Source organism: Lepisosteus oculatus, chromosome 9 (genome assembly GCF_040954835.1).
Source record: "Lepisosteus oculatus isolate fLepOcu1 chromosome 9, fLepOcu1.hap2, whole genome shotgun sequence".
Taxonomy (NCBI): domain Eukaryota; kingdom Metazoa; phylum Chordata; class Actinopteri; order Semionotiformes; family Lepisosteidae; genus Lepisosteus; species Lepisosteus oculatus.
In genome coordinates, this window is record NC_090704.1 from 10,224,125 (window position 1) to 10,244,580 (window position 20,456).

The 20,456-nt window shown below is 33.8% G+C and overlaps 1 protein-coding gene across 7 annotated transcripts in view; it reads right to left on the reverse strand.

The window, feature by feature from the left end:
* The window catches only part of col11a1a (collagen, type XI, alpha 1a), a 106,435-nt gene that overhangs the window by 69,469 nt on the left and 16,510 nt on the right, over positions 1–20,456 (reverse strand). Inside the window, exons 5-13 of one of the 7 annotated variants that reach the window (XM_069194116.1) lie at positions 13,657–13,788; positions 9,580–9,687; positions 9,097–9,258; positions 8,778–8,879; positions 5,916–6,197; positions 3,936–3,998; positions 3,612–3,653; positions 3,336–3,398; positions 596–670 (exon numbers count right to left, since the gene is read on the reverse strand). In XM_069194116.1, the coding sequence (XP_069050217.1) occupies positions 596–670; positions 3,336–3,398; positions 3,612–3,653; positions 3,936–3,998; positions 5,916–6,197; positions 8,778–8,879; positions 9,097–9,258; positions 9,580–9,687; positions 13,657–13,788 (1,029 nt within the window). The remainder of the gene's footprint in view (positions 1–595; positions 671–3,335; positions 3,399–3,611; positions 3,654–3,935; positions 3,999–5,915; positions 6,198–8,777; positions 8,880–9,096; positions 9,259–9,579; positions 9,688–13,656; positions 13,789–20,456) is intronic. The other 6 variants (XM_069194117.1, XM_069194121.1, XM_069194118.1 and 3 more) reach the window with 6 other exon arrangements.

A 20,456-nucleotide genomic window follows, 5' to 3' on the forward strand; every position in this document is an offset into this window, starting at 1 on the left:
TTCATGGAAAACTACAAAAAATAACAGTTAAGGTTATACTAAGCAGATCATTACAGTTCTTTGAAAGAGGATGAGTCAAAAATCGGGTCAGCATGGTAGCACAGCAGTTACACTGCTTCCTCACAGGGTCCTGTGATATTCTGGACTGGGGCACCACGTGTGTCATTTGTACATTTGCAGGGGTTTTCTAGAGGTCTTCCCATTTTCTCACACCTCTTAAAGATATACCGACTAGGTTTTCATTGGTTATCGGCTATAAATTGTCCTTTTCTCCACAGTCCTTTACTGGACTGGTGTCCCATCCAGAGAGAAGGCATCTGGGCCAGGTTCTGGGTTATCTCAACCCTTCCCAGGCTTTCTGATAATGGATCCATTGAAAATGTCGTTTTTCAACATAAATTCCCACGCATTTCAAAATGAAACACACTGTCACGATTTCCAAAAAGCATATTTTGTGCAGTCCTCTGTTAAAACAAACAATAGGTCTTCCTTTTCGCTGTGCTTTATTTGAACTCGTTTTTATTACGAGAAACTGATTGTTTTTTTCAAATGTCACATGAGACGGTTCAGTGAAGAAAAAGTATGAACAACTTACTGGCAACATCAGCATGGTACCTGGAGGCCCAGGTAATCCATCAGCACCTGGGAGACCGGCTCGGCCTGGAGGACCCTATCAAAGAAAACAATAAATCATGTTGAAAGGCTGACACGATTGACAGAAGCCAGGCAATGGCATGCATCAGGAGAGAGAGCAAGAACACATGGTAACTCTAAGAACGTGCAAATATTCTTAGAGTTAGGAATGCTTTCATTACAGTATCAGAAGAATGCTGAAGAAAGCATCCTCCACAGCCTGAGGATATTACTGTACCTTTTGGCTAAAGCTCACTACCCATTTTAAAAATCAATATATAATTATAAAATCATGATATCCTTAAAAAAGGGCAAAGAGGAAATGAATGACTTCATCAGTAGAAACATTCGAGTTCAGTATTTAGGTCCTTAAACAGTCTGGTTTCTTTAGAAGGATGTTGACTGTTACAATTATGTGTTCCGAAATGTTTAAACTGTCAAGGCATGTAATCATCCACATTATTAAGCAGAACATTTTAAAGCAGAAATGATCTAATTTAGATGTTTCCTAATCCTTCATACAAGGTGTTGTTCATAACCATAAAGGCTTTTGGAGAATGGAAGAGTAAGTTTGATCCAAAACATACTGTTCAAAGCCTTGGAGAAGTGAGAAAGCCAAAGAAATTAGGGCACGTTTGTTTTGGAGGGCTTTGGAGGAACTTTGTTTCTTTTGTGGTGGATAATTAATTTACATGACTACTACTGTACAGTAAGTACTATTTAATTGAAACCATGTAAATTCTTAATAGGGGATTTTAAAAGGATTTGCTTTAATTGTACGAGATCTAAAAGAACAGCTTGAATATTTATTTTAAAACTATTCCTATATAAAATTATTTTAGAATTAAAATTATTCCACAGCCCTGTACTGTATATCCTATTGGATGGGTATTTAAGGAGGAAAATATAACAGTCTAACAGTACAACTATGCTGTTCATGGTAATTATGCATGTTAATTTGTTAATATACATCATCCCAAATACAAGACAAACATTAGGGACCCTATATACAAAGCACAGGTGTGCTTAAATCCCCATTGCTTTCTAAGTAACTGAAGAAAAAGGTGTTATACCTTTCAGAAAAACTTAGCGATATCTAATGCAAAATGGTAATCCTGTTCAAACCATAACTACTTAATAAAATCTTTTTGAACTTTTTTTAAATCTTCAACGAAGGTTTGTATAAAGAATTTCCTAATTAAATCGCAAATGTATTATACTGCAGGGTTTCTGACTTTATTCCATGGAGAATATTCTCCAAAATGGATTTAATCAGAGTTCCAGGAATTTCTTTTAATTCATGATACTGAGCTGATTTATAATATAATCCTTTCAAAAACTGGTTAGTCATATTTCATTAGTTCAAGCTGATATCATGCATATTTTAGCAAAAACAATAATATAGTGTTTTGGGTAAATAGAAGTAGTAGAATTACCATATATGTTCAAAGCACTGCTTTTCATCTGTTCCTCATTTACGGTCAGATAATACTAGTATTATTGTTCATTTCATTGGTCATTGTTCTGCAGGAATTTATTGTAGACAGCGCCATCTAGTGCACATGACTTTTTTCCTGCCTGACCCCGAAAAAGAATGAAATTGTTGTATTTTAAAATATGATGTTACTTCCTTGCAATTACTGTAAGCATAAAATGCTCATTTTAAACAATGTAATTGCATTTTGTGTTCATATGACCGAGAACGAAAATTTATGTTTGTGTGCACGAAAAAGCTGGTGTGTGAGAAGATCTGATTTCTTTGTTGGTCCCGAGTGTACTCTTTTTAAATGGGTAAGCCACCAGAGATGAATGAATAACTGAAGTTTTGAAAACAAACAGTAATCCAGCTTTTAGTAACACTTATGATCACAAACAATCAACTATAAACATTTCAAGGCCCTTCAACATTCATAGAATAAATGTTTCCAGGAATTTAACATTTTTAATGAGCATATCTGGCCATTGAGACTGTCATGTGAGTGAATGAGCTCAATAATAAGCAGAGAAAACCAGTAACTTCCAAGAAATCAGTACAAGGAAAATCAAAACAATATTTACAATATCCTATTTCTCACTGCCCTTAAGTGTATTTTATTTTTTCAATTATTCCTTGAATTATAAGAACATTTTCCATGTCACACTGTACTTAGCTGTCTGAAGACGTCTGTTAAGCTTACTTGTGGAATGATTTGCCATATAGTGGTTTTTAACTATTGCTTTTTGAGCTGCATGGCTTTTATATATTAATGAAAGAGAATAGAAATAATGCAAAATGACAGATGCACAAGTCTACCATAAAGTAGTTCACAGTTTCGAACGGTATGACACAAAATGTAAAATAACTAGGCAAGATCATTACAGTGGGTCAGCTGATCGATACACAAAATGTTACATGTATCAGTACACTCACTGATTTTTCATTAGAAACATTTATGTTTTTTATAACGTATTTCAACTGACATAAGGTATATAACGTAGTAAGTTTTAATGGGCATAAATAAACTGCTATATTGTTATTATTCTATTTATGAATAATGAGCCAGCATAATTAATGCATTAGTTCCCTGCAGACACAATTCAGCAACATATAAACAATATTCACAGTACTATCAAATGAGAGGAAGTGATGCATTAGATAAGGACCTCCATTAGGTCTTACTGAGGACTTGTCAAGAGTTTGTGGTTCTCATTGGAATCCTTACCCTCTCACCAGGATCTCCGGAAGGGCCAGGAGGACCTTGTAGACCTGGGGGGCCTGGAAGACCCTGAGAAAACAGAACAAAAATCAAATCCCTGCATGAACAAATAAAAAACACACAAACAAGCATGGCAAAGCATTGTTTTACTGTCTCCGCTCTGCTTGAAATGCAGACCAAGGAGAAAGCTCTCCCCCAAATATTTTTTTTAATCATTTTAAAATATACAAAATGGTTGATGCATTTTTTGGTAATAAATGTTTAAACAAATTTGATACTCACAGCAGGGCCTTCTAATCCTGGGGGTCCTTCTATAAGCATTCCCTTTAAGACATAATAGTATTTACAGCAAGTTATAAATCACTGGAAAGTATTACATGGGTGTGCACATAAAATAATCAAATACAGGGTTTAAACCAGTAACTAAACCCCCTTATAAATGTGCTTGCTCTCTCCCTCTCTGTGTGACAGAGTAATACAAAACACAAAGTACGTAAATTGAAGTCAAGGTTCACATTACTATGCCTTAAACATTTTATTGCACAGGTAATACAGATTTCTAACATTTTATATCTGAAATACAGCTTACAAAAAAGAAAAACTTACAGGCTCAATGACTGCTGGTTCACCTTTCTCTCCTTTTTCTCCATAATACCCTCCGCCATTTACCTACAAATATGTCAATGACAAATTGTCTACATTCAGCACATCAAGGAGAAATTAATATGCTTATTAAAATATTGATTTTCTATGTGTACATATCATAAGCGTATAATTACAGTGTTAGAAGATATAATAGAGAAAGAGACAGGCTGACAGAAGAAGAGACAGACAAAGGTAGCTAAGGTAGTGAGTTGCTTACCCAATTAGACTACAAGCATTTATTATTTGTCATTGTATTAAGTTACCAGAGAATGTAAAACTGAAACAGAACCTCAAGATTATAATTCTAATTAATATTATTTTTATGCAGTCTCAGAATAAGTAGTGGTACAGTGTGTTCATAATGTCACTTTTCAATAACTGCAGTGAAAATATAAATGCATATAAATTTTGTTCCATTTTATTCATAAGCATTTTCAATGTTCAGTAGTTCAGCAGATATTTGTTATATGCATTTCTTTTATTACATTATTGCATACTGTCAAGATATTAATAACCAGCCTGTTTAAAGTGATAATAACTTGTCTGTAACAGCTAACAATGTCAGACCATGTGAAAACCATCCTGAAAGAATGAAGTACAAAGTAACAGGAACAAAACTTCAACTTCAGAGCTTATGTTACTGTATATCTACAATCATCTCACATGAGTGATATTTAGGAATGAAGCTATTGAGTCTTCAAGATCTTTTTTGTTGAATGTTGAAAACCCAAGACCGGCAAGATAACTCATCCCACCTTAAGTGGTATTTACATCATCCCAAAAGTCTTGCAAAGTGCAACAGAATATGGCGAGAGAGCTTTAAATCATCAAAGCCTAGTGTATAACAGATATGAATATGATATGGTCTAATCTCCCATACTGAATATTTTATAATGATCACAGTAAAATAAGACAAAATATGCGCACTGTCAATGTTTATCAACAACTTTGAGGTTTGAGTACAGATAGATGGAACATAAACAGTTTCCACAAAAAAAAGGTATGAAAACATACTAAAATATTGCAGCATTTTATAAGCCTCTGTGGGAGGGTGTGTATGTCACTGACAGCTGGATCTTTAATGTGGAATAGGTGATCTGCCCTGAAGCCATATGTGAAACAAACACTTGACAAAATGCTCTTGAAAACTCCAGGATGAAGTGTAGAGGGAGGAGTGCATTTTCAGCAAGGTTTAAATTAACAGTAATGTCTCCATGACATTTTTCATAGAGTGTGATACATTTACAATAATGGAAATGAAATTGTTTATATGATATTATCCAAGGTCTGAATAACATTTGGGTGTCCTTTTCTTTATTCATGCTTAGTTTTTCATAATTAATTTTGTTTGGAAGTACTTGTGCAACTTCAATAGAAAGCATCATGACTTGTCATCATATAGGTTTGTGCATTAAAAAATTGTTACATAATAACATTGTTTTCCAACTAATGCTAAATTAACATAATGCTACAATTTTACTTATCTGCTTTGTGAAGACAACAAGTTTCAAGCAGTTCCAATTTATTCTACATTTTGTGCTTGTGTATAATTTTTGTAATATTGTTTTTAAATGCATTTATGAAGTTTTAATAAAATTATAAAACGAACAGCTTCCTTCATTACACAATATTCTATTTAAATGATATAAAAATGTGCTAAAAAATATACAAATGTATATTGTCACATTTACTGACGTGTTCACGGATTGAAATAAAGATTTCTCAGAAACAATAAGCCAGTCTGTGGGTCTGAATTATGTGGCCCCAATATCATTCTGATATTTTATCTCCATGGAAATGCAAACATCATAAACAAAAAGGTGAAACTAAAGAAGTCATTGTGTTTTGCTAGTGTCTGAGTTCTACATTTTGAGGTTAGAATCCTTACTTTATAATGCAAACAGTCACACCCAGTAGTGCAGGATTGGAAAAAAAACTTACGTTGCTTTCTGTGACGCCAGTCTCTGCAGGAACACCTGGCCCAAAGGTATCCTTCTCATCAACAGTAGGTACTGTCTCATATTCATCATAGTACCCATCATAGTTTTTTTCAGTTTCTTTAAGATCATATTCTTTAAGGTCATACTCCTTAAACTCATATTCACTGGCACCTGGATCCACTGTCCCCTTGATTTCCACCGTTTCCTCAGTGATATTTGGCTCCAGACCATTCTCCACTCCAGTTACATATGCGTCAAAATATTCCTCTTCAACAGCCTTATTCTATTCCAAGCAATGTAGCAGATGGTATCGCAATGGAAGGAATATGTTTGTTAGTTAAGCAGTTAGAGCATTCACTATTCAAACAAAGCTTTGCAAATTAAGAAAGTCTGCATAAACAAATTCATGACTGCAGAACAGTAACACCTTAATTTTGATGTAGAGCAGTTACTTCTTAATCGAATGTGCAATAGTTTTGCTATAATCACAATGGCATGTTGCTGTTTAGTAGCAACATGTGTTACTCCTGTGCAATTTAATTCATTGCACATGGTAACTGCATAAGGCACCATTTTTTCAAAGCAATCACCAATTGCTGCAAAACTGAAGGAATATTACCCCTTTAATTTGGGATCCCTAATGATCAGGGGTATGGAATAAATTATTTTGGGTTTTGCTTTTATCTTGCATTTATCTTGGTATTAATTAAACAACTGAACCTGTTTTCCTCATAGTTCACACAGTGATAGGAATAAGGTAAGATATTAGCAATGCTAATGCTAATAACCTTTCACAGTGCAGAACCTATTGTAACTATTTACTACTTATTACTACTCCTTTACTTGATTGCAACATTTTTGAAACCGTGTTAAAAAAAATAATTCTGTTCATCTAAATATTACATTTTGCTTCAATTGAATTCAAAACAAAAAGTGAAATATCAGGCTATTGCCAATGCGGTACAAATTATTCATTAAATTCCATAAGGTAAGAATTTATTTACAAAATACAAAACTGGCATATATCAAAATGCTCAGCATATAAATTGCACTGAATTTAACTAGTAATTTCTAAGTGGACTATGTGTCATACTTTTTTCAACTCAATATGTATATATTCTGATAAAATGTTTAAGAAACTTACTAAATTATAGCGGGACAACAAAGCATATTTAACTCTAAAGTATGATAACCTTATAAGGTTTCAAGTAGGTTTGGTGCAGTATTCTACTTCTGCCACATTCCCACACTAATAAATCAACAGATTACTGAAGTTTAGTGCATCTCAAGGGTCAGAGGTAATGTTATTTTTGACCTCTCTATTGACTTGCCTACACCAGATGCAATACACAAAGCTAGTCTGAACAATCACAGAGAAAGAGAAAAAATGGTGCATTTTTTTAAAAAAGCTCTTCAAAGGAACATACTCTTGTCCAGAACCTGAAAGAGAATGTTCACAGTTCTGTATTGTACCATTGCCTAAAAACAACAGTCACATTACATCCTTGCAGCTTGAGTTAGCAAAAATGCATGTTGATTGACCTCTACTTTCAGAAAGGGTGCCTGAAATGCACTGATCAAAGTTTAGTTAAAAACTAATAATAACTCATATTTGATCAACTCATTTCAGTATACTTACAAGATATAAATAAGCATTAAAATGCATCTAAAGCATTATTTAAATTGAAGGCAGACTTCAGCTCTAGGTAGTCTTGGTCATACTTACAAATTCTAATTACTTCTAAAGAGCTTTGTCTGTTATTGATATTGTGAATCATAGGTAAGGCTGTAACTTAACTAGAAAGTCAAAAAGAGAAAAACAGAACAAAAAATTGAACTGTAACTTTTGGAAGTTACAGATACAGTGCTATATCCGTTTTAATGTTTGGAGAGAATGTTGTAAAATTGTATCGTTTGGCAGTTCATGAACAGGATATGTGTACAGAACTCTTTTTCCTTTTATTATTCAGGACAATTCCAAATGTACTTAATCACTGTTTAAAAGAGCAGAGCAATGAATTCCCAAACCCTGATGCTTTTTGCCACCAGAGGTCTCCATCTGTGCTATGAAATATTGTTTTTTGACATGTTTTCTCTGTATATAAGCTTACAGGGTGGTCAGATACATCAGTTTGCCTGCTGAGGTGATCTTCTAACATTTGTCTCCAAGACTGTTTTCTTTAGAACATCTACCCAAGTTGTTCATTACAGACTTTACAAGGACAATAATAATTATTAAGCTGTATTTAAGACGTCCTATTAATATGGTTTCTGTAATTAAAACATACATTACAGATAAAAAAATTACTGTATAAAATGCTAAATACCTCATACAGCCTTACCCATCATTAACATAAAAAAACATAAAGCTAGAAAATGTATTTAGGAAGCTCTTTTACATCATTCTGTACAATTCATAATATCTTTTTAATGTATAATGTCTCCTGAATTTTAATGTATGTGTTTTTATAGCCAGTTTCTTGAAAATATTACATTCCTGTATTTGTCATATTACAATGCTCTTAGCCAAAATATGAATTTAGTTGTGAGGATTACCCATTACACAGGTAAAGTCGAATTTGAATTAATTCCTGGATTGTCTCAAAACAAGATGTCCTGTCTAACCATTCAGCAATGCATTTCTTAGCTTTATGTCTTGTAGAACTCACTGTAAAAAAGCTCCACTGCTGGAGTCATCTTCTTATTCAGCACAGAACAATTACATTGAATTGTTTTGTTTTTGTCTTTTCATACCGTCAACTTCCTCGGTCTTACGTCTTCTTAGAGGGGATTCTTACAGCCTGGGTCGGGTTAACTTTTCAAGCACTGCCCAGTTTAATAAAAAAAAAAGTTGCATATTTACCTCGTTTGGTCCAGTTGATTCAGTGGGAGATTGAGTTTGAAAACCTTCTACAATTCCGAAGTCATTGTCAGGTGTATAGTAATCTTCATCTACATTGTTTAGCTGAATTCATGTCACATTGAAAGAAAAAGAAAACAAAATAACAAAAGGAAGAATTAAAATAGAAAAAGCATATGTAAGAGGAACTCCGGTTATTTGCCAGGCTCTAGTGTCATCTAGGGTTGTGTGTATCTAAGGGGGTTAGGCAGAGTTTAGTCTATTATCAGAGATCTTCCCATCTTGGCCATAAGAAGATCTTGATTGTCTGATCTATCATTACCCCTAGTATGACTGATGATCTTGCTGGGGTTGCAGGCATCACTTTCTTCTTCTTAGCGGCTAATTTTTCAGATTTTTTGGTTGTGACCTTTAGGGGTTTGTCCTTAGTTTTATTGGGCTTTGCCGTTCTCTTCTTTTTGCTGAAGGAATTTGGTTTCTTTTTCTGAAAAAACGTGGGCGAAAGATGGAATGGAAATAAACATAAATGAGGAAGAAAGAAAAATGGGAGAAGCAGCACGTATCCAGGGAAATGTTAGAGCACATGAATAAACAGCACCTCTACCTTCCAGGTATTTCTGACCTGAAAGAGAAATTCGAACTGTTTTCAGTCAGAAAATGAGAGAGGCTCAGCATGACGTAAAGCAAGGGCGATGGACAGAAGACACGAAAAGACCACACACAGTGGCGGTGTTCTTGGAGGGGGGTTCACACAATGAGTGACAGCGAGACACCACAGGACAAACAGGCCAGTGTTTATTTTTACCTTTGGTTGCGTATAAGTCTCTTCAGTTGGGGGGATCTCAGTTTCATATAACTCTCCACCATAGTCATAGAATTCACTGTAATCTACTAAGTCATCAGTAGTAGTGTACTAGATCGCAAAAGGAAAAATCCAAGCACAGAAATGTTAGGAAAAGCAAATTTTAAAAAACCTTTTTTGAAGAAAAGGTGGTCAAACATGTCATATTCACAACAGTTGTGACATACTGTATTGTCGTCAGTACCCGTTGTCAGACATTTTGACGTGCTGTTAGTTGTTAAACACTTTGCTTGTTTTTGAGGACAGTTTTAAGTCATCAATAATACAGCAAGTTCATATGGTTCAAATCTCCTTGCTTTGGTTCAAATCTCCTTGTTTAAGAAAGCACTATGCACCTTGTTCTGTGCATGTTTCCATTTTGCCTTGCTTTACTCTATCAATCAGATCTATGGCATGTTTATAGCTTTTCTTGTTCCAAATGCTTATTCTCGTTTTTCACTGAAAACTGCAGGTTTTTATCTGCCTTTGTATCACTTTATCATATTAAATACAGTGGCTTGAAAGTATAACTAGAAAATCCACTGAAAGAGGAAAATATAAAAAATGACATTGATCCTTGTGATCAGAACATTAGGCAGCTAAATCTCCATTGCTTCCTATGGGGATTTAAGAACCAATTTTAAATATATTTGAATATACATATATATCTATTTACAGTATATGCAGTATACTGTACAGACAGGTTTCATTAACATATTATTTTTGATGAAAGCCACATAATGAAAATGGAAAATTGTCTTATAGTAATGATACAACTGACAGATAAGAGAAATGGGATAGACCCTGCTTTCTTAAACTCAGATTACTGCCAGCAATGCCAACTTTGACTTTAATGAACTGCATATTAATGTTTATTATATATTTAAGTTTAAGTAAGACTAGTAAGACTAGTAGTCTTTGAGACAATTAAATAACACTTTTATGTACCAGTATATACTGAGAGGTTTTTAAAATACCACAACTAAGTGCTGGAATCAATTGCATCTGTTGAGTTTTTAAAGGCTCTTAAATAGAAATGTTGGATTTCATCACAATAATCCCATAGTACTTTTATTTTATTTGTCTTGTGGCAAAGCGTTATGGCTAAACTAAGCATAAAAAGGTTTATTAGACTTGTCTTAAGATTGAACTAATGTTCCAAACAAAAAAAAACTACAACAATGAATGTGTCCTTAAGCATTAGTTTTATTTAGAGAGGGGCTGTCCCTTGCACAAATCAAGCTGTTGTTGTCATGGCAATAAGGGTTAAACACAGTAGTAAAGCATTTAAACCTTCTTGTCTATTTTGTTATTTCTGTTTCCTCTACTTCAAACAGAAATAATACCAGACAATCCTGGAACACAGAACAAGATAAGCAGTTTTGCCAATGCGGCAATGAGTTTTGTTATTTGCATTTTCTACAGCATACTGTATACCGAAACTAAAAATCTGAGCCAACTAAGGACTTTTATAACACTTTGGTGGCCATATTATGGTCAAAGAGTAATTGTACTTTCTAAGGCTAAAACGGAATGCAAAATGTACATATTAACTAATAGAGCACAGTTTATGATCTCACAACAATGGTCAATTGGATTATGATTTTTTGTCTTTCACTTCAAATTGCTGAATTTGCTTTTTAGTAACATATTAAACCAGTTGTTTTTTTATCACAAACTACAGAAAACGTAAAATTGATTTTCCTATCCAGTGAACAGCTTTTAATATAAAAATGGATTCTTAAATTCTTAGGTGATTAAATTCTACAGCTTGACCTGTTAATGTAGTTAATAACAAATGTTTGGAGGAAAGAGCAGCCTCCTTTTCCTGCCAATCACCTGTGACCACATCACTATAAATGTGAGTCAGACTTTCCTCCCCGGTGATCAATGCTCAGCAAACCTCCACGATCCCCATTCTATGCCTATGCAGCAGCTCCTGGGTCACTTTACTTGTGGGGGATGGACACCTTAGTTGAAGGGGTTACCCCTGTGGCCAAGTTGGGTGAAACCAAGGATACTGCAATCCCATTTACTGATGCAGGGCTTGTCTGAACTACAGAATTGAATAGTTTTGGATAATCAGCAGTTAAAATAATTGAGAATGATGTTAACAGGCAATAAAACCCTGATATCTCTACATCCATCAAAAGGGATAAATGTTAGTCCCAATACAGCTGCTCAGCTAATAAAACAACTTAAAAGCTGATGAGTTGGCTGCTTTCCTCAAGCCACAAAAGGCTGTATTGGAGAAAAAAAACAAAACAAACAGAAGGCAGCGAGTAAATTTATGTTACAGTGTGAGTGAAGCCAAAAGCGTTTGTGGAGAGGAGCTGAATATCTGAATGAAATATAGAAGGTCTGCTGGTGGAATAAAAAATGACAAACCAAAAATGAAATAAAAACACTTGTGCTGACATATGCTAACAAGGGTCAGTCTAGCATGTGGTGGTGTACTGTATCACATCATCAAACGCAAAACTAAGGTCAGAAAACGATAACAACTTATAAAAATGGCTCCGTGTTTTAAAAAAATACCATTATACGAATCATTGAACAACAGTGTTGTATGCAGATGAAATGTACTGAAGATTGCAATGAATTCCTTTGTTTTGGAGATAATTTTGCCAACAAATTCCAAAAAATAATAGCATGGGACAAGAAATCGATATTTATTTAACTCATTGGTTTTAAATGTTTATTTTTAAGCAGATATCTAAATCAGGCATGACAAAAATAATTGAATTATTTAATAAATTAATCATTTTAAGATATTCTTTTTTTTAAGTTAAGGAAACTATCTACTAATTGAAGTCAATTCAAGCTGGCTGTGTAGGAGCTCTAAAGATTATGCGTCTACAATTTCCTTCTGTGTAACGGACAATCTGCAAAAGTCATTAACGGAATAAATCACTAGCAAGAAGAAAATGGGCTCTGTCTTCATGGCAAGGAAATGTTTCCACTGTGATCTCATCAGTTAGTGAAATACCACTGGAAAATCGCAACAGAACACTACAATATGTTGGAAAAAAATTCACAAAAATCTAGAATCTCACAAGACAAGACAATACTTCTTATAATGGTAAAACAGGTTACTCTCTTAGATTCTCTTGATTGTATATTTTGCATTTTGTCACATTACACCCTTTAAAATGTACTCTTTAAAAAAAGCCATTCTGAATGCAATCAAGCAAATGCACAAGCACAAACTGATCTTTTGATTCATTCAGAGGTTAGTGAATTAACACTAACTTTGGCTTTGATATGAACTTTAAAACGCTCAATTTAATATAGGGAATGGCAACACATTTGTTTTGAAGAATCAAGTTCCAAGATTCCATGATGGAAAATCAAACACTATTAACATTGTTTCTATAATTGTTACTATGAACAAACAGATGTTTTTATGAAATTGTCAAGCGAAAACTTTTGCTTTTTTGCAATACATTTGCTTTAATGCAGTAGAATATTTTATTTATACAGTATGTTTCCAGAAATCAATCAAGACAAGTATTAATAACTCTGGTTTTGCTTTTTTAATGTGTTATTGTAATATGATGTGTATTTATTCTTGTCTGTTTATTGTCTGTAGATTTGCCATATAATCTGTACTGAGAAAGGAAAAAAATAATATTTTAGAGTTAAAAAATTAACTTTGTTGATGTAGAAACATCTCTGGGAAGTACATCAAAGGCACACATGACTGAGTTCATAACACTTCTTTAGTCTCCCTGTGCAATGCTATTTGTTTCATTATATGAATCTTGGCAACCTGCTTTGAGAGGTCTTTTTTCTGAAACAGTTTGATAACAAAAAAACACCAATTTAAGAAGATTATATGAGTCAGTGTCACGTGAATGAAATTATTTGTTCAACAATAAACACAGAAATCATAATAGAATGAAAAGCAGACAATTAGCTTATTTACATGTTATGACTGTTTTAATTTTATTGCTTTACTGGATGCAGTACCTTTTAAAAGACAGCAGTGGTCTTTCCTGAGACTCTTCCCTTAAGTAAACACCTTAGTTAGATACTGACCTCTTCCTCCACCTGGGGTTCCTGAGCCTGGGGAGCATTGGGATGAGGAGTTTCACAGTCTGGGCTGTAGTGTTCACAGTAGTCATAAGCTGCTCTGGGATCAGCCACAATCAGCAGCTGTTGTATGTCACCCTGAAATGATCAATGTTTAAAGTTTGTTAAGGGTTATGTGAAGAAACATATGGAAACATAATGTTTTAATTGTGTTTCTGTAAGTAGCTCCTTACTTGAAAATCACTTTGATATGCTAGGTAAAGGTGATAATACCCACTTAAAAGTCTAATATTTATTAAGTAAATGACATATAGATCGTTTTTATATTCATTGGCTATCTGTCATAAACATGGCCAACATTCAGATTATTTCTGGAGTTCATAATATTGGACTGTGTAATGCACATGGACAAGGTTCCCAAACGTAACAACATGGTGAAAATTTTGAATGGCTAGTTGTTAAAAAAAACATGAGTATTAAGTGTGTGACATCAGCTTAAATGAAAAACAGGAATTTCATTGTGTAATCATTCATTCATGTACATTTACTGTCTATAAAGTCACAAAGAAGCCAGAATCTTCTGTGAATCACACAAGCGAATCAGAATAAAAACGTAAGAGTGCATTTCATATCATAAAAATGATTTCAACCACTGAATTGACCATTAGATCGAAAATGATTCATTACACAGCAAGCTTAAATTACTCTAATAATGAACTAAATAAAGAGCTACAAATATTTTATTTCAGGTCAGAACGGTGGCCAAATAATCTTGCTCTCACTCACAATAACCAGATTTTAGTTGTTGAATAGGTGTGATTCAAATACAGTTTGTAATACTACTAGATTTGAATCTCCCCATTAATGAGAATATCTTTACATACAGTAGCACTGTAGCACTGGTCTATTTCCGTTGTAATATAGCTTAAAGATAAATTTTTAAACTGCATTTAGCTCAAAAAGTCTTAAACAGTCTTAAAAGTGTTTAAGGAGAACTACTGTCCCAATTTCTCAATATCTCTGTAACAAAATAAATGCATTGACGATATAGAGAAGAATACAATTTTTGAATTAAGCACAAAATCGCAAACTATGTGAAAGGACTGTATGATTACCACAGTCGCAAACCACCAGCTAGAGCGAGAGTTGGACAAATTGCGTCATGAAGCTGCCCTTCCTGCTCACTAGTCACTGTAATGACTAATGTAATGTAATATACGAGTGAGACAAGTAAGTTGTACTTGTCGCCAAAACCGCCTTTTTTATTTTATAGTATTACAGTTTCCATTATACAGATCTAGGAGAAAGTAGAATTGATTCTATTTTAAAAACAGAGTTTTATTCCATAATCATTCTATGCGTCACTGAATATGTATGCATTGCCAAAGAGCATACTGTATTAATTTAAAGCTTTTCATATAAAGAAAGCTAAATTACATAAAGATCACAAAGCTTAAATGGGAACATACACATAGACACCAACAGTGCAACTGAGAAAAAGAAAAGGCTTTTATAGATATACAGTATATGCCTTTAACCCACTTGGTTTGAGGGATGACTGACTAACCATAAGGTTGAACAAGTGTGAAACCAGCTACAACAAAACAAAGGGCTGCTACACTAAAGGTGGCAGTGGGGATGGTAGAATGGTGTTACTGTACCATGACAAACTGTGCCATATTTCTATCCTAAAAAACAGGTAGTAGGCAGGGATTAATGCTAGCTATGAACTCAAATCTCAACAATAATGTTGAGAATTAAATCACTCTATCATCCCTACCATAAACTATTTCATCTAGGAATTCAGAACATGTATTTAGGACTTTCACTAATAAAAGTTTACCACACATATATAAATGAAACTCAGAACTCCTACAATTTACAGACCATTACAATGCTGAACATTACTTTGAATTGAAAAAATGTCCTGTTTAACACTATTTACAATTTTAAAGCTTTTACTATTAATCATAAATCCAGATTCATTTCTAAATGCTGTATTGTTCTATTCATGCTTTAAATAAGTACATTACATCTTTACTTTACTAAAGATTATACTGTGAAAGGATATTAACATATAATTCTTTCTTTATAATGGGAAGCATTTCAGTCTTAGCTTTATTTTTCAGACCGAATAGAAATATATCTCAAACAATACTTAAATCGTTTAGTTTAGATGTTTTCTTATAACATTTTCGGAACAAATCCTCTGCTAGAATTTTTGAAATGACTATAAATATATATTTGCATGATTACTGTATATTAAAACTTTAGCTGAAATACAAGACACAAACAGATATGTCTAACTTCTATGAACTACTTTATTTTGTATATAATGTGTGTGTAGTGCAGCCAAAAGGTCATATCTGAGAACAGCTGAATAAAGAAGCTCATATAAGTAGAGGGAAACAGATAGCATGTTGTAACTTGTTGCGTAGGCCTTTCGAAGCCCAGGTGAAAACAGCACAGTTTGTTTGAAAACATCTTGACAGGAAACATAAAACAAGCAACACTTCAAACATGGATGAGATTCCTAGCCAGGAAGGACAGAAGGTCTCTTCACATTTTAAAATTTTGGAGTCATGCAAGATACATTGATCTCTCTCTTTTACACCATCTCAAAAGGTGAGATTTACGCATGCTATAAGGAATATAGACCCACCCACAAGACTTTGCAGTGGGAAAAAAAAACTATAGAAAGAAGAAAAGTAACTATCCTACATTTTTTGAGAGCCACTGACTCCTGTACAAATTGCACATAGCCTTTCATTTTAATAATACTGTTTTTTTTACAAGCATGCCTTTTTAGTTGATCATATTCAAGTTAAATATGCTTCAGATATTTACCAGACCATGAAAGCCAGCACTGGCACAACAGGAATTGCATTTTACTGTGTATGCCAAGTCTGAAACTCTTTTCGGAAATTAGTGAGATCAAGTCAAACTCTAAATAATTTTGACATCCAGTCATTTGTCATCCATACACCTGCTGTCAGATCGCAAACTTCTATAGAGCCAACAGAAATTAATCAGCTCAGGATTCCCATAATATGGAATATAAAGTAAACCATATTTTACAGTCCAAAAGGCCATAATTTCATTATTTAAAACAAAAATATGCATAATTCAAATGATTAGTGATAAAGGATTAAATAAGAAGAGTAATAAAATTAAATTCTGTGTACTATTAATTTATTAGTAATATACAGAACATTTCTAGATATTACATAATTTCCTGTAATACAGTATATTGCCAAATTAAATAAAATACCGTTTTCTCATTAAAAGGAAAAGTAGTACATTTTTTGGTAGCTTCTTAAAAATATTTTTGCTTCAAAATCTCATCTATTAACTTGCATTACCTCCAACATGGGGTTCCATGTCATAAACCCCAAATTATCAAACTAAAAATATCCAATTAATATTTATTTTTGAGAGATCTCTCTGTATATACAGTATACCCCATATGCTGTATACACCCTAAAACAGATAACGAGATGAGGAGAGAGCACAAGAGAGGACTGATTTCTACATCCAGTTTTCTATACAAATAACTCCCTAAAACATTTCTAAAAATACATGGCTACCTAATTTAATATTAGTTTCTCTCCAACAGAAAACAAGTGTCCCAACAGAAATGTGGAGCTAACAGTCTTGTTATGATGATCCAGCATATGCAAGTTCTGGAATTATTACCTGAGAGTACATGCGGGTTTCTTAAAATGGTCAAGTCTGTATGGACACCTGGCAAGCCCTAATACATGCTAAGCCTGAGGCAACACCTACCAAATTAATAAAATGCCCTACAGTCACAACAATAGCTAAGAATATCTTCCTGTAGACATGCCTTAACTATAGATATAGTAGCCTTAACGTTAGATGAAGGACAGCCTGTAATTCAGATCAACTCTGAATGCACAAAAAAAGATAAATGTATTCAATACCATCCTACACCACAAGGAACTAGGAGAAAGCTGAAAACATACAGGATGTTCGAAAACACCATTGATAACATTATATAGTACAATGAAGATGGTGCAATTTTTATTAGCTTTGCATACTTCTTCACTAATACTACACTCTGAAGTGAAGAAGAACACATTACATGTAAACATAAATATCAATTTCGTTTTGTTTATTAAAAATGTAACAAAAGAAAAGAAAGTTAATGAAGGAAGGGCAGAATTTTATTGTATGATAACAATCAATTGGGGGCATGAGCTAAAAACAAGCAGGATACTAGACAATAGTTTATACTAATTTAAGAATAGCTGAAACTCTTATACCAAGAATGTGCTCCAGGTAATGACTAAGTACTGTACAATTTTTGTCTTATAGATTACAAATTTCTGTCAGCCTTTGAGCTAAGATAACCAATAAATACTGTAGGTATGTACACATTTTCTCTACTAAAATAATGCTACCATGATTTTGGAGCAATCTTTTAGAAGGTACCCCCATTCAGAATAGGTGATGGTAGAAATATGCATGTCAAGATTTTATCACGGGTCAAAGCTGAATTTGCTATAGTTCAGTAGCATGCAGTGGAATGCACTGTGGTCACTGACAGGCTTAATCATTAGAGTAATATACTTACTGTATAGTACCTTCATTACTAAAATGTTACTTAGTAACAATAAACTATAGGTTCTGTACTATATGTAAATATGAAAAATTAATGTTACGTATTCTTTTATCTTGTTATCTTCTTCTGCACAATTCAAAGTATCAAATTCATCAGTATCAGATCCCTTAAAGTGCAATAAGGGTATATATTAGTGGAAGTCAGGAAACAGTTTTTAGTTTAGAAAAATCCAAATAATTGTTGTGCACAACATGATTGTTTTAACTCTTTTGCAAGATAGTTTGGAGAATTGGATCTTGGGGTTAATTACAAAAAGATAAGTGAAAGAAATCAAAGGTATTATGCACTACATCTGCCTCAGCTGTGAACCAGTAGCTACACAAATCACTCATATTGAAACCTCCAGTATACTGAGACTTCCTGTTTGTTTGTATGAAGCAGGGGAAGTGGAGATTTATGTTTTGAACCAGAGTAAAGACACAGACAACTAAGGAAAACAAAAAGGCTTATGCTCTCCAGACTTTTCAGCTCTCATCAAATACAGCCTTTGTGAGCAAAGGAGGGATAAAGTTTCTTTTTAAGTATTGAGGGCAGACAGATGCCATCTGCAGATTGAATATTAATGCCATTTCCAGACAGCAACTCACAATGCATACTTCAATAGCTGTTTTGACTTTAATATCTCCCCACATCCTCTTTGCCGTGGCTACTGAACTCAACCAAATCCCCAAACTGAATGCAATGAGCAGTCAACTGATATCTTATCGTTCTACTGGGACCAGTTAAGCAGTAAAGCATGTTTCACAGAGTGCAGAACAGAGGAGAAGGGGATAACATCTATAAGTCTGACGAGAAATGTCAAAACTCTGATGAATAGTTGGTCTCATGGCTTTCTCTCTACAGGGGGCTTGAGCTGGGGATCAAGAAGTGTGGAGTTGAAATGAAAGACTTTCATTCATGAAGTGTCCTTCACAGCTGAAAGTTGGTAGGGATAAAATTGAGGTACATATGTTAATAGGATATGAGGAGGTCTAGCATCAAAAACGATTTTGGTATGCATACAATCCATTTATCAGAACAATGCATGGTAAACATTTGTATTTTGAGGTATAGAAATAGTTCTATCTTTAGAAACTCTTTTCAATACTTTGATAGCTGGTTACCTTTACAAATGGCTACCTAACTTGATATTATTGTTTAAAATTAAAAACTGTCAAATATTCTGTGAAGCATAGATTTCTAGAATGAATACAGTATTTTACTAGCCGAAAGATCAAAGTTGTGCTGTTATTGGTTTTGAACTTGTGCCAAAGAGGATGAGGCCAAAATGTAACAGAGCCAAAAAAAATTAGCTCTGCTCTCACACTACTAGATCACAAGTCTTTTCCATTGTTATAGGATGAGCTTACAAAAAAAACCCACAAAAAACAATTTTCTGTCATTACACATTACCTGTAATATACATCAAAGAGAACTAAACATCCTCATCCAGAATTTTACTCAACAGAGACACATCTAGATTTGTATTCATTTTCAACAATAAATAGTAAATGGTCTAGAACCCAGGCTGAGCTCTCTTCTTTTCAAATCTGGTTGAGTACACAGACAAGACATTTTGAAACATAAGAGCAGATAACTGTGAAAAGGCATGTTTTTTGGATTTGTTTTAAATGGTCTTTCCATCCAAAGCCAGTAATTCTCAGCATTTTAAACAGCTGCTATTTTTAAGCATGATCATATTTTCCTACTTCCAAGCTATGGAGCAAATACAGATTTTTTACCTATTCATACAGTACTATCGCCAAAATTCAAGTCAGTTCAAATTACTTTACTGTATTTATCCCCCTGGGGATATGGATATATCCTCATATGGAGTGTTGCAGGCTGATCAAACTGCACTGTCTTTGCTCTCCCATTCAAAGAATTCATTAGGATTCACTGAGGATTCTTCCATGATTTAGCATCATGTTACAGTACATCTAAGATTTGGTACAGTAGTACACCCAAACCAAGTTTTCACACTGAGAACATTTCTTCTGTGAAAAATGCACCTTTGTAAAAGGAGAGAAGAGGGAAATCTACTAAAATATCAATGGAAAATTTGGTAAAATTAGGATAATTTTGTTGAACTCAAAGTGAAAGAGGTGTGTTGAGATGTAAAAAAAATATCAGTGTCTCACTGAAATGGTAATGATTCGGTCTTCAGCTGAGAATATTTTTG